The sequence below is a fragment of the Mirounga angustirostris genome, unplaced genomic scaffold, assembly GCF_029215605.1.
Source record: "Mirounga angustirostris isolate CCGP_5_RB_7025 unplaced genomic scaffold, mMirAng1.0.hap1 SCAF_13, whole genome shotgun sequence".
Classification (NCBI taxonomy): Eukaryota; Metazoa; Chordata; class Mammalia; order Carnivora; family Phocidae; genus Mirounga; species Mirounga angustirostris.
The window spans coordinates 14,553,612-14,579,565 of NW_026991721.1; the positions used below are offsets into that span (position 1 = coordinate 14,553,612).

At 51.4% G+C, this 25,954-nt stretch overlaps 1 protein-coding gene across 1 annotated transcript in view; it reads left to right on the top strand.

Annotated features, from left to right (window-relative positions):
- The first annotated feature begins 5,259 nt into the window (after positions 1 to 5,259).
- The window catches only part of LRP4 (LDL receptor related protein 4), a 50,649-nt gene continuing 29,954 nt past the window's right edge, over positions 5,260 to 25,954 (top strand). Inside the window, exons 1-13 of the mRNA XM_045893774.3 lie at positions 5,260 to 5,533; positions 19,187 to 19,333; positions 20,534 to 20,650; positions 20,887 to 21,000; positions 21,361 to 21,477; positions 21,778 to 21,906; positions 22,145 to 22,264; positions 22,661 to 22,786; positions 23,386 to 23,511; positions 23,703 to 23,837; positions 24,219 to 24,344; positions 24,689 to 24,919; positions 25,763 to 25,919. Coding sequence (XP_045749730.1) covers positions 5,482 to 5,533; positions 19,187 to 19,333; positions 20,534 to 20,650; positions 20,887 to 21,000; positions 21,361 to 21,477; positions 21,778 to 21,906; positions 22,145 to 22,264; positions 22,661 to 22,786; positions 23,386 to 23,511; positions 23,703 to 23,837; positions 24,219 to 24,344; positions 24,689 to 24,919; positions 25,763 to 25,919 — 1,697 coding nt within the window. The 5' untranslated portion in view covers positions 5,260 to 5,481. The remainder of the gene's footprint in view (positions 5,534 to 19,186; positions 19,334 to 20,533; positions 20,651 to 20,886; positions 21,001 to 21,360; positions 21,478 to 21,777; positions 21,907 to 22,144; positions 22,265 to 22,660; positions 22,787 to 23,385; positions 23,512 to 23,702; positions 23,838 to 24,218; positions 24,345 to 24,688; positions 24,920 to 25,762; positions 25,920 to 25,954) is intronic.

Sequence of the window (25,954 nt, forward strand, 5' to 3'; positions counted from 1 at the left end):
TATCCTTCCTAGGTCTAAATACTGTGTGTGAGAGATCACCATATGTTAAGAAATGCCCAGAAAAAGAAGCAACTAGCTCAACAAAAGGCATACAGATAATGCTGCATGTGGACAAGGTAAGAGATTAGTTCAGGAGGATGAGAGGGAATATACTAGGAATCATTAAATAAACTTAGGATATGAATTGGAACTTCCCAAACTTTAGAATCTTAGGGCAAAAAGCTGCAGTCTCTGCATCTATTTTCCCCCCCAAGCCATCCCTAGATTGTTACAAGAATTTATTGTTCTAAAACTCAAATCTGACCACGTTACTTCCTTACTTTAAAAGTGTGACTGACTCACCATTACTAGGATGAAGCAAAATTCCTAAACGTGCAGACAATGTACATCTCTTCACAATCTGATCCCAACCTACTTTTCCAGCCACCTTGCCATTCACTCTTCCCTACGTACCAGCCATACTTTCCTACTCATTATTCCCAGACATACTGAGCTCTTTCCCACCGCCTTGCTTTGGTATAAGCTCTTCTTTCTGCCTAGAATGTACTTCTCCCACATCTTCTGCATAGTAAACTCTTACATATCCTATACGACCTAGGATAAGTGCCATGACCTTGGGAAACCTTATCTAACTACCTAAATAAAGTAGGATAAAGGCAGTGAGAGAGAACAAAGCAACTTTAGGGTGATAAGATGGGGTTTCTCTGAGGCTGGGATACTGAGCTGAGACCAGCCATGAGAGGGTCTGGGGAAACAGTATTCTAAGTAAAGAAGGCAGCTCATGCAAAAATTGGAAGAAATGCTAGCATGTTGCAGAGCTGAAGGAAAGCCAGTGTAGCCAGAGCAGAATGAATAAGGGGAGAATAATAGGCAAAGGCCAGGTCATGAAGGACCTTGAAGGCCACATGAGAAGCATGGATATTATTCTAAGTGCAATAGGAAACCATCAGAAAGTTTTAAGCCCAGTAAGGACATGACCTGATTTATGTTTCTTAAGAAGTCACTTTGGGGGGCGCCTGGGTGGCTCAGTCGTTGAGCGTCTGCCTTCAGCTTGGGTCGTGATCCCAGGGTCCTGGGACCAAGCCCCACATCGGGCTCCCTGCTCTGTGGGAAGCCTGCTTCTCCCTCTCCCACTCCCCCTGCTTGTGTTCCCTCTCTCGCTGTCTCACTCTCTGTCAAATAAATAAATAAAATCTTAAAAAAAAAAAAAAAAGAAGTCACTTTGGTTGCTGTACATATAGAGAATGAATTATAAAAGGGCAAGTGTGAAAACAGACCACTTCCACAGATGCTTGATTCATGTTTGTTATTAAATGAGTGTTTATTCATTGATCCATTTGTTTATCCACCATTCTAAATTTATTTTTGCTGCTGAAATAAACAAGATATACTGAAATATTTGCTGCAAAGGCTCTACTTATATATGCCAGATGTGTGAATATCAAGCTTTCAGGAGATAAAAATGTGCTTAGAAAGTCTTGCTTTCCAGGGTGTGCCCCAAGTTAGGCCAGGGAACTGAATCAGCCACTGTACCCCAGCCCCTGATGTGAGTACCATTGCTGAACTGGAACATGAGAAGTATTGGCACTAGAAATGGTGGTGAAGGGTTTGTGATTAAAGAAAATGCCAATCAGACTCTTTCCTTATACTTTCATTTTTCCCCCACTCCCTAGTAGTACCCCCCTGGACTTAGATAAAAGCATCCATTGTTAAAAGTTAATGATACTTTCCCATAAATCCTCTGGACTCTTTCCTGCTCAGGGCCTTTGCAGATGCTATTCCTTCTGCCTCCACTCCCAGCCTGATGACTCTTACTCGGCTTAAGTGTCAGTGCCATTGACAGGCCTTCCTTGAATCCCCAAATCTAAATCAAGTCTCTCCTTTCATAGAACTCAGTAATTTTCCTTGAATGTCCCTATCATTTATAGCTTTAAATTCATTTGTGGAATCATTCTTTCAATGCCTCTGCATACCTGTGTCCCCTCCCAACCCCAACCATCAGACTGTAAGTTCCAGGAACCCAATATATCTGTTTACCACTGCCTCTGCCTTGCCTGGAACATAATATGCCCTTAATAAATACTTACTAAGTGAACAAATACTGGAAATAGGCCTCCCTAGGCAGAAGTGGCAGGTGTAGGACTCCTTTAGCTCCTTTAGCTGTGCTTTTTCTTGTTTTTCCTTCTACAGCTTTAAGAACTCTTTCCCTCCACTCCCACCGTGTTAACAAGAAGGTGATTCTGGAGAGTAGATGGAGCAATTCTTTGTAGACTTACGTTAATCTTTTTTTTTTTTTAAGATTTATTTATTTATTTGAGAGAGAGCAAGAGCTTGGGTGGGAGGGGCAGTGGGAGAGGGAGAGGGAATCTCAAGCAGACTCTGTGCTGAGCTTGGAGCCTGACACGGGGCTCGATCTCACAACCCTGAGATCATGACCTGAGCCAAAATCGAGAGTCAGACGCTTAACTGACTGAGTCACCCAGGTGCCCCTCATGTTCTTAATCTTTTAAACCAGGGTCTCTCAACCTTAGTACTATTAAAATATGGAGCTGGATAATTCTTGGTTATATCATTCTTTGTGGGGAGGGATGTCCTGCTCATTGGAGGATGTTTAGCAGCTTCCTTGGAGTCTACCCATTCACTGCCAATAGCACCTACTCCCAAAACTGTCTCTTGGGATGGCCCCAGGTCTGCAAAATCACTCCTGATTGAGAACCACTGTTTTAAAGTGTAATACTTCAGGCCTGTTACTCTTTCAGGTGGATTATGTCTAGAAATTCAGGTTGTTGAATGATGCCTAGGTTATAAGAGAATTCTTCCAACCCAACCAGATCAAAATAGTGCCCATTTCTATCTGGTTTCTGTAGCACTCCCTGTGTTTCCTTTGAAAAGGCCATTAGTGATGGTCTAATTCAGGGCAATATTCTGATCTTGGAAACTCAGTTCCCTGGTCTGTCGTAGAAGGATGAAGGAAGGGGTGGTGTTTCTGGGGATACTAATGCCTCTGAGACCCCTCTGGAATTGGCAGTCCCCTACAACTTTTCTAGGGGCATGTCCCAAAGGACAATAAAAGGGAGACAAACAGCCCATTCTGGCATGCTTTTCAGGATCTCTCACTCCAAACAAGAAAGTCTGAGAGGCCTGGTAAAAATAAATATGGCTTAGCACTCCTGGCATAAGAGCAGTTTCTGACAGCCAAGACTTAACTCACCCTAGGGGGTGACCCAGGCAGGGACTATGCACGAAGTTCCTTTCTACCCATTGATATTCCCAATGACTCACAGCAACCAGGGATGGCTCTGTGCACCAGAACTGTGCTGAACCACGGAGGAGGAGGCCTTGGGATGCACACACAAAATGCAGTCTCTTGAGCCTGAGTCAGACAGGGACAGCCAGCCTCCCCCTTCCTCCTCAATCCCAGAAAAACAACATAAATCATGCCTTCTGGAAGGAAACCTATCCTTCGCATACAGATGTTTATAAATGCTTAATCCCCTGACATTGAAAGTATGGTGACTGCCTGTCCTGGATTTTTTGGGACAAATGTATTCATTATACCACATGTCCTTAGTTTTCATGTGGAAAAAATATGGTCCTCGGAATAGTTAAGATCTTTCTCAACAGGTCAAAAGGCATAAACAGCGTGTATCCAAACCCTGAGACCAACCAAGGCCACATCACAAACATTGTGGGGGTGGGGGAGATGGGTGTTAGAATCAGCTTCTTCTTTTCACTTCTTTCTCCTTGGATTTTAGGCTAAGGTGACGGAGGTCATCAAGGTCGACTGTCTTCCCTAGCAGTACGATCACGTAATCCTGACCTGACTCGACTGCCGCCTTCAGTCAGCAAGAAGAACTACACACAGAGAAAATGCCTCCGTATTAGTTACCATGGTGATGCTGGTTCAACCACATTTCATCTGTGTACAAATTTCAGGCAGAGCAGTATAGAGAAGTACTGGCTAAAGGAGTTAACACTTCACTTTTTTTTGTTGTTTTTGTTGCTGTTGCAAAGTTCATGTTAGCTTTGGCCAAAAATGATAATATGAAATGAAAGCCTTCGCAACATTGAAAACAAGCAAGGATGAAATGTCAACCTCGCCATTAGAGAAATCTCCTAACATCCACTTTGCACTATACCAAATTGCTCTCCCCTCAGCTGACAAGGAGTATTTGGGTCTTCCTGACTCTATTTACTACTAAGAGGAAAGCGGTTTAATGAGATTGCAGAAGATCCAAAGCCAGGGAATGTCAGCATACCAGCTTGGAGGGAAAGCTGATAATAGGACCCTAAGGAAGCTGGGGGCTTGGACAAAAGTAACAAGACGAGATTCAACCAAAAAACAAAATTAACTCATATTATGAATACACTCTGGGGAGAGCATAGGCCACGAAGCTAAAACAAGCGAGGAGTTTATAATTTTCTGCAGTAACCGGAAAGTTAAATACTGCCGTTAAGGCCCTACAGACGGAAGCCTAGAGGAGGCTCTGGTCTCTGGGAAAGTGCAACTACAAGTAAAGACTTACTTCCTTACCCTTTCCTTCCTTGCCAGGATCAGAAAGTCAAAGAAGGTGAAAAGGCTAACAACGCTGATTTACAAAGACAGCAAGGAGGAACTATGTCTGGATCAATTCTGGACGTCTGAGCTGGGGCGACAGGACCCAGACAACCACCTCAGGAAATGAGTAAATGAAAAGGGGAGGTCGTGGAATTATTTAGCCCTAGAACAACGCTGCCTAGACCGGGGTGGGGGTGGAGCAAGAAGAAAATCTCAGAAAAGGAATTTTGACAGTGAGAATGCTAGTTAAGATACAGCACTCCAGGCCCCCTGATGTCCCTTGTTTGATGTTAATAAAGACCGGGGAGGATTATGCATTAGCAAGCCTTGCGTATTCTGAGACATCAATAAAGTCTGGACTTGGGCTGGTAGGGGGGCCGGGGTCACGTCCCCGCGACTTGGGTCAGCCAGGGTGCTCCTCTCTGGCACAGAGTGAGAGGGATCGAGAGAGTTGCCGCTGGGATAATGTTTTAAGTTAGGGACATTTGAGCAGTAGTAATGGGGACACGGAGGGGGGCTCTCTCGAGGACTCGGAATGTGGGGGCGGCCTGCAGAACGGGGCCAGTGCAAGAGGCGCGGGCGGGTGGGGGCCGGGGACCGGGGGGCGGGGGCCGAGGGCGGGAAGGGGCCGGCCCGGCGCTGGGGGCGGGACCAGGCGCGGTGGCGGTGGCGGGGGCTGCGGCGCGGGGGGCGGGGCGGCCTGGCCCGGGACACCCCCCTCCCGGTCCCCTGGCGGGGCGGCTTCGGCTCCGGCAGCACTGGAGGCAGCAGCGGCCGGACGGCGACTTGCGGGACGCGCCGGCCGCCGCGGACCGGGACGCTTCCCCTCCGGGACCCTGCGCCGACTCCCTCCGCCGCGCCGTCCCGCGGGAGCCGGCGGGACCCCCCGGCCGACAGGGAGCGCCGGCGGCGGCCGCGGCACCATGAGGCGGCCGTGGGGCGCGCTGCTGCTTGGCGCCCTGCTCTGCGCACACGGTAAGCGGCGCCGCCGCGCCCGCGCCGCCCGGCCCGCCGGGAAAGTTTGTCCGTGGGTCCGGCCGCAGCAGGACTCACCTCCGGAAAACCGGGCGGCGCGGGCTGGGGCCTGAGACCCCGCGCCCTCACTCCAAGCAGTAGCCCTGAGCGTGCGTGCAGAGGAGAGTAGCAGGAGCTCGCCCAGCTCTTCCAGCCCGAGAGGGGCGGCCGTGGAGGAGCTCCCCGGCTCGGATCTGGGCCGGGCTCAGGGAAGATCCGAGGCGCCCGCTCGCCTTCCCTCGCCGCTCTTTGAAGAACTGGGGGCTGCTTCCCTTTCAGGTTAAGACAGGGTCTCTGTGTCCTTGGTACGAATGAATGTGTGCGAAGAAAGGGAGGCGGGGAAGGATGGTCGCTAAACCATAAATTGTAAAAAGCCCTCTTTGCGGGGCCCGGGGGTCTCGAGCGGATTCCCGGAGCGGGGCTCCAGTGGAATCGGAATGCTTGTGTTCTGGGGATTCCCCTACTCGGGGAACAGTTCCTCGGACTCCAGACCTTGCTCCCACCGAGGGTCTTTGGGTACTGCTTGCTCGCAGCATCTCCCCTTAGTGGTGTTTTGGGTTCCCTCTCTTGGCTGCGACCAATCAGCTTCCTGCCCTGGATCCTTCCCGGTGGGGGGGGGGGGGGGGGAGAGGAAGACCGGGTTGGAAAAGGAGCAGAGGAGGGACACGGGGAAGAAACTGCTGGAAGGCTCCCGCAGATCCGTCCTACCCGGAGTAGTGGGGCGGGGGGGCGGGTATCGCCGAACATCAGAAGGCAGCCTCCGGGTCCGCGCGGTGACCCTCGGGGGAGCTGGACGGATGGCAGCAGAACTGCTGCTTCATCTGCTCCTTATTAATAACTTGTTTGGTGCCCGTACGCAACTGTTGTGTGTGATTAGGGCTCCAGTGGAATCTGTTTCTCCACAGTCGCCTAGCACCGAGTGTGTACCCCGTGATTTAGCAGCTTCCTCTAGTTTGTGCCCAAAGATCAAAGAACTTTGATCTCTGAACCCCAACCCGATTCAGCCGGGGGGGGCGGTGAGATCCGAATCTTCTCATTCTCGCAGCCCGGAGGAGGGGGTGGGGTTTGGAACGGAGGGGTCTCTAGACCCTGGGCCTGGCTTGCACCGGTTCTTTCTTTAGCGTGCGGGAGCTCGTGTGGAAATAGTGCGGATTTCGGCACTTGCCTGGCAGGGCGTGGAGATGCCTGGGCACTCGTTTTAAAGATTGGTTTACCTCCCAAATCCAGAACAGAGTTCTCGTGTCTGTTATTTAAACTACCCGTGGGTTTTAAACGACTTTTTCCATGCCCTCTCTAACGCCGACTGAGCTCTTTCTCTCGGCTCTTCCTCTCCGCGTAGTAGCCTGGCCGAGCCACGTTCCTCCTCGCACTGTGCTCTCCCCCTCCCGGGCTCTCTCCTAGAAGGTTATTTGTAGCCTCTTTGGCGTGTCGGGACAGCGGCCCTACTGGGGTAGGAATGTAGCTGCTCTTCCCACCACATGGGCCCCTTAAAGGGACAGCTATGCTTTTTGGGGGGTTTCCCCCTTCGGGCTGCAAGAGAAGGGGATGGAACTTTCCTCTCGGCCCCCTGGAGGAAGTTTTGAAAAAGATCAAGAGAAATGGCACGGCACTGGGAAAAAAGGAAAAAAAAAAAAAAAAAGGCTAAAACGGATACCAACAGGAGGAGATTGTCGCCTTCTGCCCTAGGGAAAGGGGAGCTGGAAGGTTCTGGGCTGAGACTGATCAAGAGGATTTTATTGCTCCAGAGCTGTCAAAACTGCATATACTACATCTCCACTGAGAATGGAGGTAGCAAGTTGTGTATATTTAATGCTTCACAGAGAAAGGATGGGGGGCTTCTTGATAACTCTTTTGGGTTCTTTTTTTTTTTTTTTAAGATTATTTATTTATTTATTTGATAGAGAGAGAGAAGCACAAGCAGGCAGAGAGGCAGGGAGAGGGAGAAGCAGGCTCTCCGCTGAGCAGGGAGCCCGATGTGGGACTCGATCCCAGGACCCTGGGATCATGACCGGAGCCGAAGGCAGCCGCTTAACTGACTGAGCCACCCAGGCTCCCCTCTTTTGGGTTCTTTTTAAGGATAAAAACTTTATTTTTTTTTTAAAGATTTTATTTATTTATTTGAGAGAGAGCACAAACAGGGGGAGGAGCAGAGGCAGAGGGAGAAGCAGGCTCCGTGCTGAGCAGGGATCCCCTCACTGGGCTCTATCCCAGGACCCTGAGATCATGACCTGAGCTGAAGGCAGACCCTTAACCCACTAAGCCACCCAGGTGCCCTGAGGACAAAAAGTTTAATAGATACTTCTGAGCATGGGAGACTTTCTGTGTGCATGTGTAAGGACACTCAGGGGCAGGAAGATCTAAACTTCCCCTAGCCTGATACTGAACCATCCTTGGAGGTCCGGGGGGTGGGAGGAAAGGACAGATTCATGGTTCACCAATGAGACTGAGCAATTGCTCAACCAGAAATATCACCAAGAAGGTCCCTAACACTATGTTCCAGGGGCTCATGGAGAAGACAGTGTTTTATAGTATGGATGCAGTACACTAAGGTTTAAGGTGCTTAGTTGGATGCTGCTAGTCCTGTGGGTTTTTCCTAGATCCTACGTGTTTGGCCTGAACCTACATAACACTCCAACCTTGAAGATTTTGTTAGGAAACTTGATTGCTGTTGACAGCCCTGGGTATCTTTCTCCTGAGAGTTGAGGTGAGGCCTCAGACAGTCTACCACCATTGGAAGAGTAGAAACCATGTTTGTCTTGGAGATCTCTTCCAGATAAGCAAAAAGTTGAAAATTCTGCCCAGGTGCTTAAGTAGATAGAAGGCTATTTCTGAGGTTGAGTGCAAAAGAGTAGAGCTGAGACTGATCTCCTTTCCATCTGGCTGTTGTCATGGTGCTTGATTGACCTTGTCCCTGATCTTGTTGGACTTGTGAAAGATGCTTGGCTTGTCACTGATTTTGGATTTCCTCTTCTGTCCCCTCTTGAATATCAGATAACATCTTTGGGACTGGCACATGGTATTAAGAATGACAGGTGCAAGGGAACCAGTCTGGCTATGTCTGATACAGAACACGTTGGGCATGTCCATCTTCTGGGCCAGCAAAGAACACAGAAGGTCACAGAGGACAGGGTATTTTATAGGTCTTTGTTCACTCTTTCTACTGATTCGCTGATAATCTTGATCCCTAAGAAGAGGAAAAATAGGAAGGATTGGCTATGTTGCTTCTCCTTTGAAGAGAAGGTCAATACCAGGGGCTTCCTGGATAGGGAATTTCAGGGACTACTTTAAGAAGAAGACTTGTCTTTTTTTAATGATTGGGCACATCTCATAATTATGAGACAGTTCCATGCCCTTGGTTGAGTAAGTCTGTTAGAGCCTGTTCCAGCCACAATCTCTACATTCCTTGATGAAGCCTAGCTACAAGTTTTGCCATAGTTGCCTAGGCATGGAGCATCTGGGCCCCAGACTGTGTCTGGATTACCATCTCATCTTCAGCAGGGGAAGTCCTTCTCCCCTTCTCAGCATGGTGGGATTCTGTGTCCCAGGAAAGACTTCCTAAGGACTGGCTGGTTGGCAGGGCCCGAGTTTGGCCCTATAAATAGCTCTGATGAATGCCTGTGCTTGCTGCTCTCCCTCCAGCTTAGAGCTGACAGGGTCAGGCTCTTTCTCCCAGATACACTCAGGAGCATTCCCTAAATTGGGCTCTGCACCCATTCATTTGTTCATTCATTCAGCAAACACACATTTGCCAAGTACTAATCTTAACCACCATGTATATAGCTTGGTGATTAAGCAACACAGGCATCCCTGGGTTTGAATCTTGGCTTGGGCACTTCTTGTGACCCTGTGCAAAACACTTAATCTCCCTGAACTTCAGGATTCTTATCTGTAAATGGGGGGCGAGCTGGAGTAGTAATAAATTATCATGCGAGAATATTGTAAAAATTAAATGAGATAAGGGGCGCCTGGGTGGCTCAGTTGGTTAAGCGACTGCCTTCGGCTCAGGTCATGATCCTGGAGTCCCTGGATCGAGTCCCGCATCAGGCTCCCTGCTCGGCAGGGAGTCTGCTTCGTCCTCTGACCCTCCTCCCTCTCATGTGCTCTCTCTCATTCTCTCTCTCTCAAATAAATAAATAAAATCTTTTAAAAAAAATTAAATGAGATAATAGTGTATTCAAACCATTCAACACAGGCTACTCCGTCACTGCAGGCTTGGATAAATGTTAGCTGTTTGTTAGCAAGTTTGCCTAAGTAGATTAAAGATGGTTCTTACCTTTGGACTATGGGAGCCAGGTAAACAAATCCTTATACTGTAGTGTCATGCGCTAAAATGGAAGGTCAGCCCTTCATTCATTTCAGCTGGTTTTTTGCTTTTCTCTTTTAAAGATCTTGCCCCTTCTTCCCACCCCACCTTGAAAACCTAATGAAACCTAAGCATAGTTTCCCTCCTGCCCATACTTCCAGAAAGGAGATCTGTTAAGCTATACCATGAGTCTAGGGAGCCCACACCACCTTAGTTCTCCTGAGATAGGTCCTGGGAGATGGGGTTTTCCTCTGGGAGCTTCCTTGTTAAAAGCTCTGTGGTCAGGGATGAGGCCAGGGATCTCACTCTAAGGATGCCGTGACCTGGGGTGAGAGGTGTTGGCTGAGGTCTCTTGTAGCTGGAACAGTTTAGAATTCCAAGCTCTCCCTCCCACTGGCCTGGGAAAGGAGTCAGTCCCCAGAGCTCATAAGGTAGTAATTGCCCCAATTTGGGGGCTGGGCCATTGCAGCGCCGCCTTTCTTCATGACTACCGTCTTCAATCAGGAATCCTGTCAGTGTGCAGGGATGATTGATGTGGGTCTCAAGCCCATGACTCACCCCCACCCCAGCCCCCAGCTCCTCCACCCCAAAGTTTGACCCCTGTTGTCTCTTTGTTTCTTCCTTTTAAGTTGGTGCCAGTGATGTGATGTTTTTGGGGGCTGCAGAAAGTTGACCGTAACCAAGAGCAGCCGGTAAGAAGAGCTGATTCTCTGGCCTTCCTGGCGGTCGGTTGACTCCATTTTCTGTTCTGCATTTTTGATTTAGCAAGAAGCAAACATCTTAGGTGCCCTTGGGCACCTCTTTACGCCCTTCTGAGCAAACTTCATTCTTTCACTGCACTTAGGCATTCCCGTAGCTGAGTGGATTGACTATAAGCGTCCCTAACACTCATTCCCCTGCTCATTCAGGTCAGAGTGAGGCAGGGCAGGGCTCTGCCTGAGACCCAGCTGGGAAAAGCCTTGCTGGGACTTGCTGCAAGCCCTGACTTGGCCTACGGGAGCTACCCCCTCACCTCTGCACGGAGCCAAGGATCTGAGCTGGGAGCAAAGTCGGAGACAAAAGACTGGGAGCAAACCTCCCATCTGGCTGGGAGGCAGCAACACAAAGGTGCTGCTGCATAATTTATCAGCAGAGGTTTTCTGGGGTGGGGAGGCTCTGGGCTCAAGGCAGAGTCTTTTTGGAGGAGAGGGACCCTCCTCCTGTCTGGGTGTAGGCTCAGGCAGGTACTGAGTAGGATACTGGGAAGGACACCTGATCAGCACGTGAAATAAAGCTTGGAGATCATAAATGCCTCTCCAAGCTCAGCAGCTCCATTTCCTGCCAGGACTACAGGGCGGGGGTGGGAGAGGCACTCCAAATGTACCTTTGGTTGGCGTCAGCCTTGGGAGCATGCCTGCCACCACCTTTTAGGCATGAATGAGGACAAGAGATAGTTTCTCTGTTGGGTCAACTACACCCTTCCGGTGACCAAACACAGACGCGAGGTTATAATATCCATAAGCCTAGCAAATAAGAAAGGGGAGTTCTTTCCTCCTCTCTCCACTCCCCCAACCCTCCCACTCCTCAGGCAGTTTGAACAAGAAATTTCAACTACAGGTTCAGAGAGGGGGTAAAAGCAAATGGTTCTAATACGCATCTCCCCCAAATAAGAATTTCTGCTCTTCTGGGAAGCATCGATGGTAACCATTTTTTACATCACAAACTGGGACATGTGGTCTAAATAATATAGAGTTACTTCCAGGGCAGTTAACATTTTAAAATCTTTTGCTACCTCCCTGGCACTGGGGTATTTATGGCATATTACCACATTTACTGCTCACAGTGTCCTGATGAAGTAGGTACTGTTAGGTTCCTGTCTTACAGATAAGAAACTAAGGCTCAGAGCAGTTTGTCACACAGCTAGTGAGGAACTGGCCCAGGATTTGAACCCAGAGCCTAAGCTTTTAAGCCTCTAACCCATACAGCCCCTTAGTATGGAATATTTTATATCCAAGCTATAACGAAAGATCTAGGTTGGGACTATCTATATTATGTCTTAGATTGACTTCCCCTCTCTGTTTTCAGTCTTCATCCTCTCATGGATTCTCGATGCAAAAAGAATAACTTCTCCATGCTCTTGACAGAGGGAGGCTTTATTTATTTATTTAGAGGTGGGGGCAGAAGCAGAGGGAGAGAGAAAATCTCAAGCAGGCTCCACGCCCAGCATGGAGCCCGACACCGGGCTCGATCTCACAACCCTGAGATCGTGACCTGAGCCGAAATCGAGAGTCAGAGGCTTAACCAACTGAGCTGCCCAGGCGCCCCAGAGCGAGGCTTTAAAAAGTTCCCAGGAGGAGAGATGAGGTTTGTTGCTTTCGTGAAGCCATGTATTACTGTGTGGACCTTGTGTTTTGAGAGGTGGGGGGAGAGGAAAGCAGTATTTTGAGCAGCACCTCGCAGAGCACAGCCACATTCAAGCCCTGTTGGATTTGTGAAATCTGTTGACTGAGCTGCTGGGCAGGGTAAGTAGACTTTTGAGGACCTGCAGGGAGACAGCCTAGTATCATAGCTACGTTACTGGGTTGAGAGAGAGGACATATCTAGGTGAAGATGATGGGGATTAATAACAACAACAGTAATAGCTCCTTACCTTGTACTTCATATGTATTATTTCATTTAAACGGCCCAGCAACCCTGTGAGAGAAGTACTATTATTACCCCCATTTTACAATAGAGGAGGCTAATCCAATTCTGAATTGCTCTGTGATTTAGGTTCTGAATGCTCTTTTCTATACTTGCCTCCTAGGAATTTGTTGATAAACGAGGTAAAGATAAAGGATACTATGAGCCTGGAGCTCCTCCACAGAAAGGCACTGATGCAGGACTCTTGCCACAGTACCCTCGTCCCCCTCTTCCTGTGGTCATTCATGCCACCAGCTTAACCCATGGAGGGGGGCACTGCAGCTTGGTCCACAGTATGGTTTTTAGATACCTTGAGCCCTGAAATAGCAGGGCTTAATAGTCATGGGGTGGCTGGATAAGACGATTCTGGGTGAGTCAAATTCTATCATAGTAATAGCAAGAGCTGTTGTTCACTGAGAGCCTAGGATGTGCCAGGCATTATGCTAAGTGCTTTTTATGAATTAACTAATTTAATTCTGATAACGTCCGTGTGAGGTAGGGGCTATGCTTATCCTGATTTTCCTGATGAGCAACTAGGGTATAAAGAGATTTAAATAATATGCCCAGGAGCAGATAGCCATGTTCCCATGCTCTTAACATTATGCTCCCCTGCCTCATAACTTTGGAGATTGACCATTACGAACTTCTTTTCCATGGTTAAGAATGGCAAGAGAGGGCTGAACTTGACGGGACCAGTAATCATGTGTCTGAAGCTGCCCCTCCCTGAGGCAGCCCCCGAGGAGATGACTTCACCTGGTAGATTTTTCACACCAGGTGAGGCTGGCCTCTAAGGATTTAGGGACAGAAATAAGTAGAATCATAGCATGTCAGTATCACAGCCTGCCAATCCAGTGAGCAAAAGGAACTCTTGTAGGAGAAGGAAGTGGTCTGGAACTGGATAGGACCAGGATACCCCCCTTAAAAAGAAGATTCTTGTTTTCTTCCGTACAGATTAGGTAGGAAATAACTACTTTTCTTTCTTTTTTTTTTTTTTAAGATTTTATTTATTTGACAGAGAGAGAGACAGCAAGAGAGGGAACACAAGCAGGAGGAGTGGGAGAGGGAGAAGCAGGCTCTCCACAGAGCAGGGAGCCCGATGCAGGGCTCGATCCCAGGACCCTGGGATCATGACCTGAGCCGAAGGCAGACGCTTAACGACTGAGCCACCTAGGCACCCCACTACTTTTATTTCTGATACTCTGGGCCTCTCTTTTCCTTTGACTCCAACATGCACAAGACTCTACCTAAATATAGCATTCATTCCTTCATTTTACAAACTTGTATTGATCAACTACTACATACCAAGCATTGAACCGTGCACTGTGAATACAAGGCAAAAACTCTGTGTCATACAACTCCAACGGCCAGGAGGCTTATGGTCTGTTAAGTGAACAGGGATCCCACAGCGGGCTAAATGCTGAGGAGGCACAGAGGGCCTCTGGAGCACAGACCAGGGGCTTTCAGTTCATCTGGGGCCTCATGGGTCCAGGTAGGGCAGCATCAGGAAAGGGTGCACTTCCTGGCCTCCTTCTGCCCACCATTTACCTTTTTTGTTGTTGGCTCTGATGTTTTCTAAGCAAGCTCTGTCCTTTGGAACAGGGGCTGTTTATAGGTGCCCAGGGCTCTCCTGATTCCAGGTATCTTATGGATGAGGTGAAATCCATTGCCACATGGCTCCTTGCTCCCACTCCTTTTAGTTACGAGTTTTGTCTTGCTCCATGGGTAACCCTTTCAGTGAGAAACACTGACTGCTTAGGCTGCCCAAGGAGATGAAATCAGTGGATCTGTCCCTTGGTTGGCCTGGATGTAGTTTATTTCATTTCACATAATTTATCCTTATTAAATGAGGTTAATATCCTCATCATTGCCAACAGTGGGCAAGAGGAGAGAGGAGAGCTTTGGTGTGTTACAAAAACCCTTGATATGAGTGATGATGGTTCCTCCCTTTCTATTGTAATCCCTTCCCCTCTGGTAGCCGTCTGATCCCAGCACTCACAGGACACTCCTTAAGCCTTCTCATTCCTGGTTCAACTTGAAAAAGCTGCTCTGTAGCTGTGTACAGCCACTGTCCACCGTGGGCCTCTAAGTGACAGGTGTGGTCCCCCCTTCAGCTGAGCATTCTCTGGGATGGTAGAGAGCGGTGCCTCTCTAACCTTGAGTATGCATCAGTGTCCTCTGGGAAGCTTGTTGCAAATCCAGATTCTGAGATCACATTAGGAGAAGAATACTGGTCTAAGGGGCAGAATGGGGCTGCCATCCTGGCTCTCCTACTGACCCCATGACCTTGGCCAAAGCAGATAACCTTACCTATTAAGTGGGGACTGCAATAACTAATGAGGGTTGTTGTAATGATTAAAGGTGAATGAAAGTTTGCATGCAAAATTAGCTTGCAAACTTTTTAAAGAGTTACTGCAAATCATTATTATTTGTTGTCAGAAGCCCTGTTCCTTTCTGGACCAACACAACACAGAGGCCCTGGTTCAAAGCGCTGGGGCTCCAGACTGTCCCTGCTTCACTACTTTACCTTGGGGCAAGAGACATTGGTCTTTAGTCTGAGCAGTAACCAGAAGGAGAGGTTACTGCCTGAGATCCACAAACTCACTGTGTATTTGCTAATGGAGAATGCATAAAGGAGAGGGATCCAGGAGTCTCAGTGTTGTAAACTCCCCTTTTTGACCTCCCCTTTTTGGAAATTCTCAAGAGAGCGATACCACTCTTTGGGAGGCAGTGTAATGAAGTGATTAAGAGCAGAGGCTCTGGGATCAATCCGCCTGGGTGTGAATGCTGGCTTCAATCCTTAGTTAGTACCTGTGTGACCTAGCAACAGACTTTGTCTCTCTGTGTCTCAGTGTCTTCAACTTTTGTAAAGTGACAATAATAGCAGTGTCACCTCCCAGGGTTGTTGAGAGCATTCAGTGATGTAACATAAGAAAAGCACTTAGGGCGCCTGGGTGGCTCAGTTGGTTAAGCGACTACCTTCGGCTCAGGTTATGATCCTGGAGTCCCTGGATCGAGTCCCGCATAAGGCTTCCTGCTTGGCGGGGAGTCTGCTTCTCCCTTTGACCCTCCCCTCTCTCATGTGCTCTCTCTCTTTCAAATAAATAAATAAAATCTTTAAAAAAAAAAAAAGAAAAGCACTTAGAAAAGTATCTGAAGGGCACCTGGTAAGTACATCCTCAGTAAATATTATGGTTGTATTATTATAAAGCTTTTGCCATGCGCTGGTCCTGTGCTAAGCAGTTTACATGGATTCGCATTTTATAGATGAGGAAACTGAGGCTCAGAGACCTTAATCAACTTGCTCAAAGTTGTAGAGTTGGTGGTAGAACCAGGACTTGAACTCCAGTCTCTCCAGCAGTTTACATGGATTTGTATTTTATAGATGAGGAAACTGAGGCTCAGAGACCTTAATCAACTTGCTCAAAGTTGTAGAGTTGGTTGTAGAATCAGGACTTGAACTCCAGTCTCTGACTCCAGAATCTATGCTCTTTACTACAACGTTCCACAAACATCTGGTATACCACCAAATGGATGTTGCCCTTCTTTCCTTCAAAACAAGGCCGTGAGGATCTGGGTAGGTGGCTGAGGCAAAGGAGGCAAGGTGTAAGTGGTGGGATTTTGGTTAACCTCCCAGGAAGACCCTATGAGCCCATTCCCATGTATCCCCCAAAACTGGATGACTTGCCTATCAAGGGTAGGGAACACTTTGGGGAGAGATCTTTTCTGTTGTTGAATTGCTTTAGGTCAAAAAGGCCCAAGCCCCTGGAGGCTGAACGGAGTGTGGCTGGCAAATAGCTTTCAAGGCCAAGAGCATAGCTGAGTACTCTAACTTAACCGCTTTCCAAAGTGAAGGCTGAGCGTGCCACCCGCCCTCATCTGTTTCCTTTCTTCACTCGTTTTGTTCAAAAGGGTTAAAAGCTGTCCTTTCTGATCGCAGCCAGGACTTGTGTGAAAAGGCAGAATTCTACCTCCGGGAATCCCAGAGGGGCAGCGGTTGTCCAGAGAGCTGGCTTTTTGGAGTATAATGTGTCTGTTTACTGTAGGAAAGCCCAAGCGCAGGGTTTGCCTGATGACGGCTGCTATGCCAGGCAGGAAGCCGGGACTCTTGGGCCGCCTGCAACTAACTCGGTGCCCACCCGATGGAATGCTTTGTTCCTGAAGTCTGCTGCGGGAAATCGGGACTTCTTTTATTGTGCAGCCAAAGGCAGGGGGTGGGGCCCTAAAAAAAAGAAAATCAGCCGGGGACTGAAGGCTCCTCTACCTTCGGTAATATTTTTTAACTTGCAAGCAGCACCGCAATCCTGCTGTTCTTGCTCTCCTAATCTTGGTGCTTTGGGAAAAATTTAGTCCCTGCATCCACAACAGTCCACGGCCCCAGCCTGTATTTACTGAACATCTTCGGTGTGCCAAGGCACGAGGTTAGGTTCGTCCACGTTGACCTTCTGGTCCAATCCGTGTGGCTTTTCACAAACAAGGAAGCAGAGGCTCAGGGAGCCAAGCGACTTGTACAAGGTCACACAGCTGGTCAGGGGAGCCCAGTCTGTCTGCTCTGGTCCAGGGCACCTCTCGTGCTTTCCTCTCCTGCTCCTCCAAACCTCCCTTCTTCCTCTCTGGTGTTGTCACCCCCTTCACCCAACGTGAATTCTTGCTCCCTGCTGTGTTCTCGACCTCTCTTGACATTTGGGGCTGGAGAATTTCTTTGTTGTGGGGGCCTGCCCTGTACATTGTAGGATGTCCAGCAGCATCCCTGGCTTCTACCCATTAGATGCCCGAAGTACCCCCAGTCATGACAACCAAAAATGTCACACATTGCCAGATGTCCCCCTGGGGGACAAACCATCCCTGATTGAGAACCACTGAGTTAGTCTTATCTTTTCTCTTCACCATTCCTCCCTATGAAGGGGATCTGCATGCTGGGAAGCCCATTGAATGGAGTCCTTTGGAATATTTAGTCTTTGCTGTTTCATCCAGCCAGAGTTCCTTAAAGTAGTACCCATAGCTGTGATGACCTGGTCACAAAAGTTGCTCAGGGTCTGAGTGAAAAAAGCCCATTCCCTTCTCCGTGCTCTCTGAATAGGCCCAAAAGGATGGGGCTGGGGCAGGGGCTGGGCCAGATGGGTCTTCAGTGCTTCCCTGGGGAAGAATCCTCTGTCCTGCACGTGCAGACAGACCTGGACAGACAGGAGCCCTGGGCTTGGAGTAAAGCCTTCCTCTGAAGTGTAGAGATGCTGCACCTCTCAAAACGATTCCTTTGGTTTCCACAGGAAATCCAGCATCTTTTCTAGGGCAGCTGATTGCCTTCGCTTATGGAAGGGGAAGGCGAGGTCTCAGTTGAGGATCTGGTGAAATTTGTGGTCCTTTACTCCAGAAATGTACATTTTGCCTATAGTTTCAGTGGTTCACTGATCCCAAATGCTGGCCGGCCAGCCAGCCAGCCAGCCAGCCAGCCAGCCAGCCATCTATCCAGCCATCCAGCCATCTATCCAGCCATCCAGCCATCCATCTGCAGATTAGGATAGGAATCCATGCCTTATGCTCACACTTACCTTTGGGGGTTCAAGTGGAGAGGGACAGCTTCAGGGCTCTCTCCTTGCTTTTGGAGGGGATAGCAGTACACCCTTTCATTCTGGGCCTTAATTCCTTCCCTGTTCCAGCCCAGACTGAGGGCAAGGCCCAGCTAAGGGGAGAAGAAAGCAAGGGGGAGAGATGAGCAATGAGCGGTGGCCCCCTTCTTTCCCAGCTGCAGCAGCCCAGCGGGTTAGATGAATGCAGGGAGGGGGGGAGAGTGACCCTGGCAGAACCCTTTGTTCCAGCTGAGGCTGGAGCAGGGGCACTGAGCCATTCACACGCCATCCCAGGGCATCCTGCTGGGCACGCTGGGGAGGGGGCACAGCAGCCGGTCATGGGACTTGGCCAGGCAGATAGCTCCAAGCTCAATAGGGAAGCCCAGCTGCATGCTGCTGAGGCTGGGGGAGGGGCTGCTTCTGCCATCCTTCCTCCGGGCTGTGGCCTGTCCCACAGACAAGAAGGCTCTGACTGGTCCCAGTCACTCTGCCCTGGTCCCCTCCCCCTGGGACTCTGCTTCTCCTGGTCACCCTCCTCAAAGGTGAGTTCTAACCTCTGATCGGGAGACTCACAACAGCCTGTGCTGCTTCCTGGTCCCCTGTATGGATTCCTTATTCCAAAAGGGGCTCCGGCATTTTAATTCCACTATTTCTTGCCCTCCCTGGCCAACAACCAAGGGTCTGGTCCTGGCCAGAGGCAAAAGCATCCATATTTCAACGTAGCTTTGGAGGGAAGGGTACTGAGTTTCTCTCTGCATCACCCTTTCTGTCCCCCTGCTCCTTTTCCCCAAGAGCACCGTCTCTCTGAGTGGCATTGTTTATCTCCGGTCTCTTGGGGGTACTGGGCCAAAAGCCCCGATCATAGAAGGGGTACCTGGACTGCTTATGAATCCAGAGCCACAGATTATCTTCTTGACCATTTGTGCATTGGAGGAAGGGGGAAGGCATGATTGCATGGTCTGCATCTCCCCGTGGTATCACTGTGGCTCCCTGACCACTAGACTAGGCTCCTCTGCTTTACTCTCTGGAATGCGCTTTGGTTAGGCAGGAGCCGAGCCCTCACTGGTTCCTTTCCCCTCTGCCCAGGCCTGGCCAGCAGCCCCGAGTGTGCTTGTGGTCGGAGCCACTTCACGTGTGCAGTGAGCGCCCTCGGCGAGTGTACCTGCATCCCTGCGCAGTGGCAGTGTGACGGGGACAACGACTGCGGGGACCACAGCGATGAGGACGGCTGTAGTAAGCGCCTCCCTCCCCCACCAGGCACCTCCAGCCCCCAGCCCCCAGGCAGCGGCGGGAAGCCTTAGAAGGAGAACCCAGGGATGAGGGTGTAAGGGAGTGTTCTGTGCACTGGCCGTGTCAGACTCAGCACATTGGACTCCTGTGAGGGTGACAGATATTGACAGATGGGTGGCTTCTTCACAGTATATATGGCTCCAGTCCTCCTGTCTTTCCTATATTTTCCATGCAGATATGACCAATAAACTGTGACAAGTGTGGAAGAAAACACCCTCGAAAACTGTAGGCAGTCTCTTTAAATAGATCTCTCCGTATTTATGTGAATATATGTTTGTATATTTGTACTGCGTATTTGTGCATTTTTTAATGTGCATACTACATGTGGATGCAGATTATTTCTGTATATCTTATGCTGGTATTCTGTATAATCATATCTTTTTTAATAATAGGAACTTTGTAAGAAATCTTATAGTCTCTTTAAATCTTCCTTTCCCCTAGCTCAGTAATGTATGCACAACAGGCTAGGGCATCCTGCCTCGGATCTCTAGGCCTGTTGCTGCTGAGCCAGTTGTCTGGGGTGCCACCTGCAGCACCTAGGTCTGAGGGTGGCTAATTAGTCTAATAAGATTGAAGCTACAACCTGGACCTTGTTAACCCCCACCGGGTCAGCTAATTGTGATGATAAATGGCTCACTTTCATGTAGCACTGTCATGTGCATTCTCTCAAAAGACCGCTGTGAGCCAAGTATAATTACTCCCATTGTTACAGTCAGAGAACCTGTGGCTCAGAGAGGGTACCTGACTCACTCAGTGTGATAAGTAATGAGTTCTAGAACTGGAAATTGAGCCCAGATATGTTAATCATCATTTAACAGGAGGAAAAGAAAAAAAAATACACTTCTCTTTCTTGCTCATGTTTTTCTTACTGCCCTCTCAGTGGTTTTGGGTTCCTTGGGCTGCCCTGCCCTGTGAACCCCTCGTGGCCATTCCCTGCCAGTAGTCTGGCTTCTCAGCTGTGGTTTCTGCTTCGCTTCTCCATGAGCTGGGGGCAGGCATGGGAGTCTGTGAGGAAGGACTGCAGCTCACGCGGGGAGACGTGGGGGCAGGGGTGTTGGCAAAGGGTTTCCAGCCCAGGTGAGGCTGTCTTCGGTAAGTGTCCCAGGCTCTGATTCTCTGTTGTGTTCTTTTGCCGGGACTCAGTGCTGCCCACCTGTTCTCCTCTTGACTTTCACTGTGACAATGGCAAGTGCATCCGCCGCTCCTGGGTGTGTGATGGGGACAACGACTGCGAGGACGACTCAGACGAGCAGGACTGCCGTGAGTGCCGGTGGCGCCAGGCGGGCTCCATCAGGCTCTGCTGGGAAGGGATTTTCAACTAGAAAATGATGCCCCAGGTCCACGTCAGCTCTAGGGTCTTCAGCTCTTGGTTAGATGAGCCCAAGAGAGGGCCCCCTGCTTCAGATCCCTCCTGGCAATGTTGGGATAGCGCAACTGCCCTGTTCTGTGGGCCTGTCTGTCGGGCCTGCAGCGGCCTGACTGCTGTGTGCCCGCAGCCCCCCGGGAGTGTGAGGAGGACGAGTTCCCCTGCCAGAACGGCTACTGCATCCGGAGTCTGTGGCACTGCGATGGGGACAATGACTGCGGCGACAACAGCGATGAGCAGTGTGGTGAGTGGAGCTCTGGGGTGGGGGTGGGGGGACGGCTGCGGTGGCATGGCCTCCGGGACAGTGGGCAGCACCCGTTCTAGCACTGCTGCACCCTCAACTGCCTGGGTATCTGGAGCACCAGCAGGAAGGCTGAGGGGCAGAACCGTGCAGACCCCCCGGGAACCGCGGGGCGGGACAGGAGCCCGAGGCCCAGTCTCGCCAGGGCCGCGGCTTCCCCCCACCGCAGTCTGCACCAAGTCTGTGATGTCTGGCAGGGATTGGGTCAGACCCTCAGGGGCGGTGAGGGGGGGCTTTGGGGGTGATGGAAGGAGCGCGGCCTGTAGGGCTCCTGCAGGATCGCTGTCCCGTTGCGTCCCCCAGACATGCGCAAGTGCTCTGACAAGGAATTCCGCTGCAGTGACGGAAGCTGCATCGCCGAGCACTGGTACTGCGACGGTGACACCGACTGCAAAGATGGCTCTGACGAGGAGAGCTGTCGTGAGTGGCCCCAGAACCCAGGCTGGTGGGCTGGGCCGGGGCCGAGGGCGGCATCCCAGGGGCGCGAGGGCCAGGCTGCAGGGCGCATGCGCAGTGGGCCAGGAGCGCGGGTGGGAGCCCGTTCCCCAGGTGCGGAGGGACGGCTCGCGTCGGTCCACCCGCACACGGGAGTCCATCGGGACCGTCCCAGATGAAACTCGCTCTCCTTGCTTGAACGTCTCACCCCCTGGAGGAGTCAGGGCCTCTGTCCTGTGTCCGGGCCTGAGTGTATGCCGCTCCCGACCCCTGCCTGCCTTCCAGCCTCAGCAGTGCCCACGCCCCCCTGCAACCTGGAGGAGTTCCAGTGTGCCTACGGCCGCTGCATCCTCGATATCTACCACTGCGACGGGGATGATGACTGCGGGGACTGGTCAGACGAGTCCGACTGCTGTGAGTGGTCTGGCCAGCAGGGTGGAGGAGGAGGGAGGGAGGCCAGGCCCGAGGAACTCCTGGAGTGGTAAGGCACAGGTGCCAGCTGGGGCAGGAGCTCAGGGGAGGGGTTTCCGGATTCTCAGCTTCCTGTCGGGCAGAGACGGAGGAGCTGGGTGCTGGGGCCGGGCTTTCTGGTCTGCCCTGGACTCTGTGTCCTGGGACTGGCCAGCGACAGGAGTCTGTCCTGTTTCCCCAGCCTCCCACCAGCCCTGCCGCTCGGGGGAGTTCATGTGTGACAGTGGCCTGTGCATCAACGCAGGCTGGCGCTGTGATGGCGATGCGGACTGTGATGACCATTCTGATGAGCGCAATTGCAGTGAGTGGGGGCAGGGCCAAAGGGCGGAGCCGGAAGTAGGGAAAGGGCCCGTGGAGCCAAAAAAGCCACCGTGGATGAAGACAGATGGGACAGGACTGTTGTGGACGGTGGTGTAGGTTGGGCACGGCACAGAGGCGCTATGTCCAAAAGGATGCCAGTCACACAGTGGATGTGCGCATTCTGTAGTTCTAGAGATTTGTATATATGTCCCGGCAGTTTTCTTGCGGGTAGCAGGAAGGCGTCTTGGGGGAAAGGTTGCCTTTTTTTCTGATTTGCACAAAGACACAGTTCAGAAACCGGTGAGGAGGAGAGTGGCGTGGATGCTGGCATGGAGCGCGGGGTGGAGCCTCGGGCCGCAGCGGGGCCAACCTTTCACGAGGCCTCTGCTTTGCGCAGCCACTTCCATGTGTACCGCCGAACAGTTCCGCTGCAGGTCAGGCCGCTGCGTCCACCTGTCCTGGCGCTGTGATGGGGAGGACGACTGTGCAGACAACAGTGATGAAGAAAACTGTGAGAACACAGGTGGAGTCTCCCGGGAGGGGTCCCCAGGCCCCTTGACCTGTGGTTGGGTTGGAGGACAGGGGTGGACGGAGGGGGTCACCACCGCCATTCCATTGGGCTACAGGGATGCTTTCGTCAGATCTTGCCCACGGCCTGGATTTTTCCTGCCCTTCACAGTTACCAGTGTCAAATCCAGGTGCATCTGTTACCCGCCCAGCCTTATGGCCTGGAACACAACATCAGCAGCCTCTCATGTTCTGACTCATACACAGCCAGCCCGCCTGTTGCTCTGGCCTCGTGAGCGGGGACTGTTCTCTGTGGCTGACAGCCCCCTGACTGCCCTGGCCGTGCCGCCAGGTGCAGGACACGGATGCACTCTCTCCTTTGTCCCATGTCCCTCACCATTCCACTGTGGTGTCCTGGGAGCGAACAAATGCAGACATCCAGCCAGCCCTGTCTGAGCTGCTTCCTGCCCTGGACCCCGACCCTCCCACCTTGAATCTCATCTGTCTCCAGCTCGCCCTAGAAAATGACAGGCTCCCATCCTTTTGTTGACCCAAGCCCTGCCCTGCTGTGACCTGCCTCTCCCTCCCGCCCTGCTCTGCTCCCCCACTCTCTAGGAAGCCCCCAGTGTGCCTCAGACCAGTTCCTGTGCTGGAATGGGCGCTGCATCGGGCAGCGGAAGCTGTGCAACGGGGTCAACGACTGCGGGGACAACAGTGATGAAAGCCCACAGCAGAACTGCCGTGAGTGTCCCCAGTGGGCGGGCCTGGCCCCTGGTCTGTGGCTGAACCCCACCCATGTGGTTCAAAGAGAATCCTCCCTAGGGATTCTTGCAGCCTCGGGAGCTGTTCTTCGTGGTCCAGGTGGAATGCCAAGTTGGCTGTCTGGGGGAGGATTCTGGGCTCAACTCCCATCTCTGCCTTGGCTGGCACAGGGCCCCGGACGGGCGAGGAGAACTGCAATGTTAACAACGGTGGCTGCGCCCAGAAGTGCCAGATGGTGCGGGGGGTGGTGCAGTGTACCTGCCACACAGGCTTCCGGCTCACCGAGGATGGGCACATGTGCCAGGGTGAGCTGGGGCCTGCTTTGGAGCTGGGCAGGGGCAGCGGACAGGCAGCTGTGTCTCCCCTGGGTCCGACATTTGACGGATGCGACCTCATTTCATCATCCCCCTAGCAGGTGGCGATGGTCCTGTCTGTTTCACAGATGGGAAAACCAAAGCCCAGAAGGGTTAAGTAACTTACTGATGGCCACAGAGCCGGTGAGAGCAGAGTTGGGATTCCAGCCCAGGTCTCCATGACCTTGAAGCCCTTAACCACTTGTTGTATAGCCTTCCCACTAGGCCTGGAGAGTAGATGGGTATGTGGGCCGGGAAGCAACTAGTCAGCCTGGGAGTTGGGGTGGGAGGATGGCAGAATGGAGATCTCCTGACCCTGCCCGGTCCTCCCAGATGTGAATGAATGCGCGGAGGAGGGGTATTGCAGCCAGGGCTGCACCAACAGTGAAGGGGCCTTCCAGTGCTGGTGTGAAGCAGGCTATGAGCTCCGGCCCGACCGGCGCAGCTGCAAGGCTCTGGGTAAGGGCTATTGGCGTTCGGCTCGCTGGGCAGAGGGCTGAGCCTGGAGACATCCAGGGGCTCCGGTCCCTGGGGATTTGCTGACAGGTAGAGAGAGTTGCATCTCCGTAAAATGGAGCTGTGAGTTGCATTCTGAGCCCCAAGAAAATCTCCGCTGGGGTGGGGTGGGCGGGAGAGTATGCTTTGGAGGCTCCCACTCTTCTAGTCCTGCTCCCAGCAGCTCTGGACATGCCCTCGGGGACAGGGGGCCCCATTTGTCCACTGAGGAGCTGGGGGCGCATGCTGATGGGTGTCAGGGCAGCTCTGGAGCCCAGTGGGGGCCCCATTTCTATGCCACGTCCCAGGGCCGGAGCCTGTGCTACTGTTCGCCAATCGCATCGACATCCGGCAGGTACTGCCGCACCGCTCCGAGTACACGCTGCTGCTCAACAACCTGGAGAACGCCATTGCCCTTGATTTCCACCACCGGCGCGAGCTCGTCTTCTGGTCAGACGTCACCCTGGACCGGATCCTCCGTGCCAACCTCAATGGCAGCAACGTGGAGGAGGTTGTGTCTACAGGGCTCGAGAGCCCAGGTAGGAAATGAGGCCCTGGGGGGAAGGCGGGGCCACGGTGTGTGCAAAGCAGCGGTGGAAGGGACAGGATAGTGGCTTGCAAGCCTTGGGCAGCAGAACATCTTTTTCTTCCGGCGAAATCGTGGATGGAATTCTAGTAGAGAAAACATGAATTTTATGGGTTCAGGTTTATGACATTTGCTCATTATTGGGCTCAATAGTAAGGAGATGTTTTGATGAATGTAATCATTTGAAATCAGAGATTTATGGGCAGCAGTTACAATTCGCTCTAAGTCTTAGCATTTGGTTCAGTTCAGACTTTCGTTTTGATTGCTTAGTATTAAGGATATTCTCCTCGACCCAGATAGATACATCCAAATGTTTACAGATTAAAAAAACAAGAGCTCACTCTGTAATCTCAGGCCATTCTGCAAGCCAGTGAAGTGGATTAGAATCTGGTATCACGCACATTTGACTCATATGCTTATGGAACTTCTGAAGTACCTCTACAAAACTCTGAGCCAGTTTGCAAACCCTTGAGGCAGTGCGGGGAGCAGGGGGGTGGAGGACCCTGGGCGTGGGTCAGGGAGCCAGGATTCAGGATAGAATATGGTTGGCTGAGAGGAGGAAGTGCTTGACCTTGGACAGTTCCTCGACTCCTCTCTGCCTCAGTTTCTCCATCTTCACGGAGATTCTAGTATTGAGCTCCCAGAGTTGTTCTGACGATCAAGTGAGTTGGTGTACGTAACATGGTCAGAACAGCGCCCAACCCAACACCTTCCTGTAAGATTTGGCTCTTGTTACGTGGGCACAGAGGACACCTGGCTGAATCCCTGACACTTTCCTGTTGCCTCTTTCCATCAGGGGGCCTGGCTGTGGATTGGGTCCATGACAAACTCTATTGGACCGACTCGGGGACATCAAGGATTGAGGTCGCCAACCTGGACGGGGCCCATCGGAAGGTGCTGCTGTGGCAAAACCTTGAGAAGCCCCGGGCTATTGCCTTGCACCCCATGGAGGGGTGAGTGAGTTGTGTCTCAAGCTCCCAAATCCCTC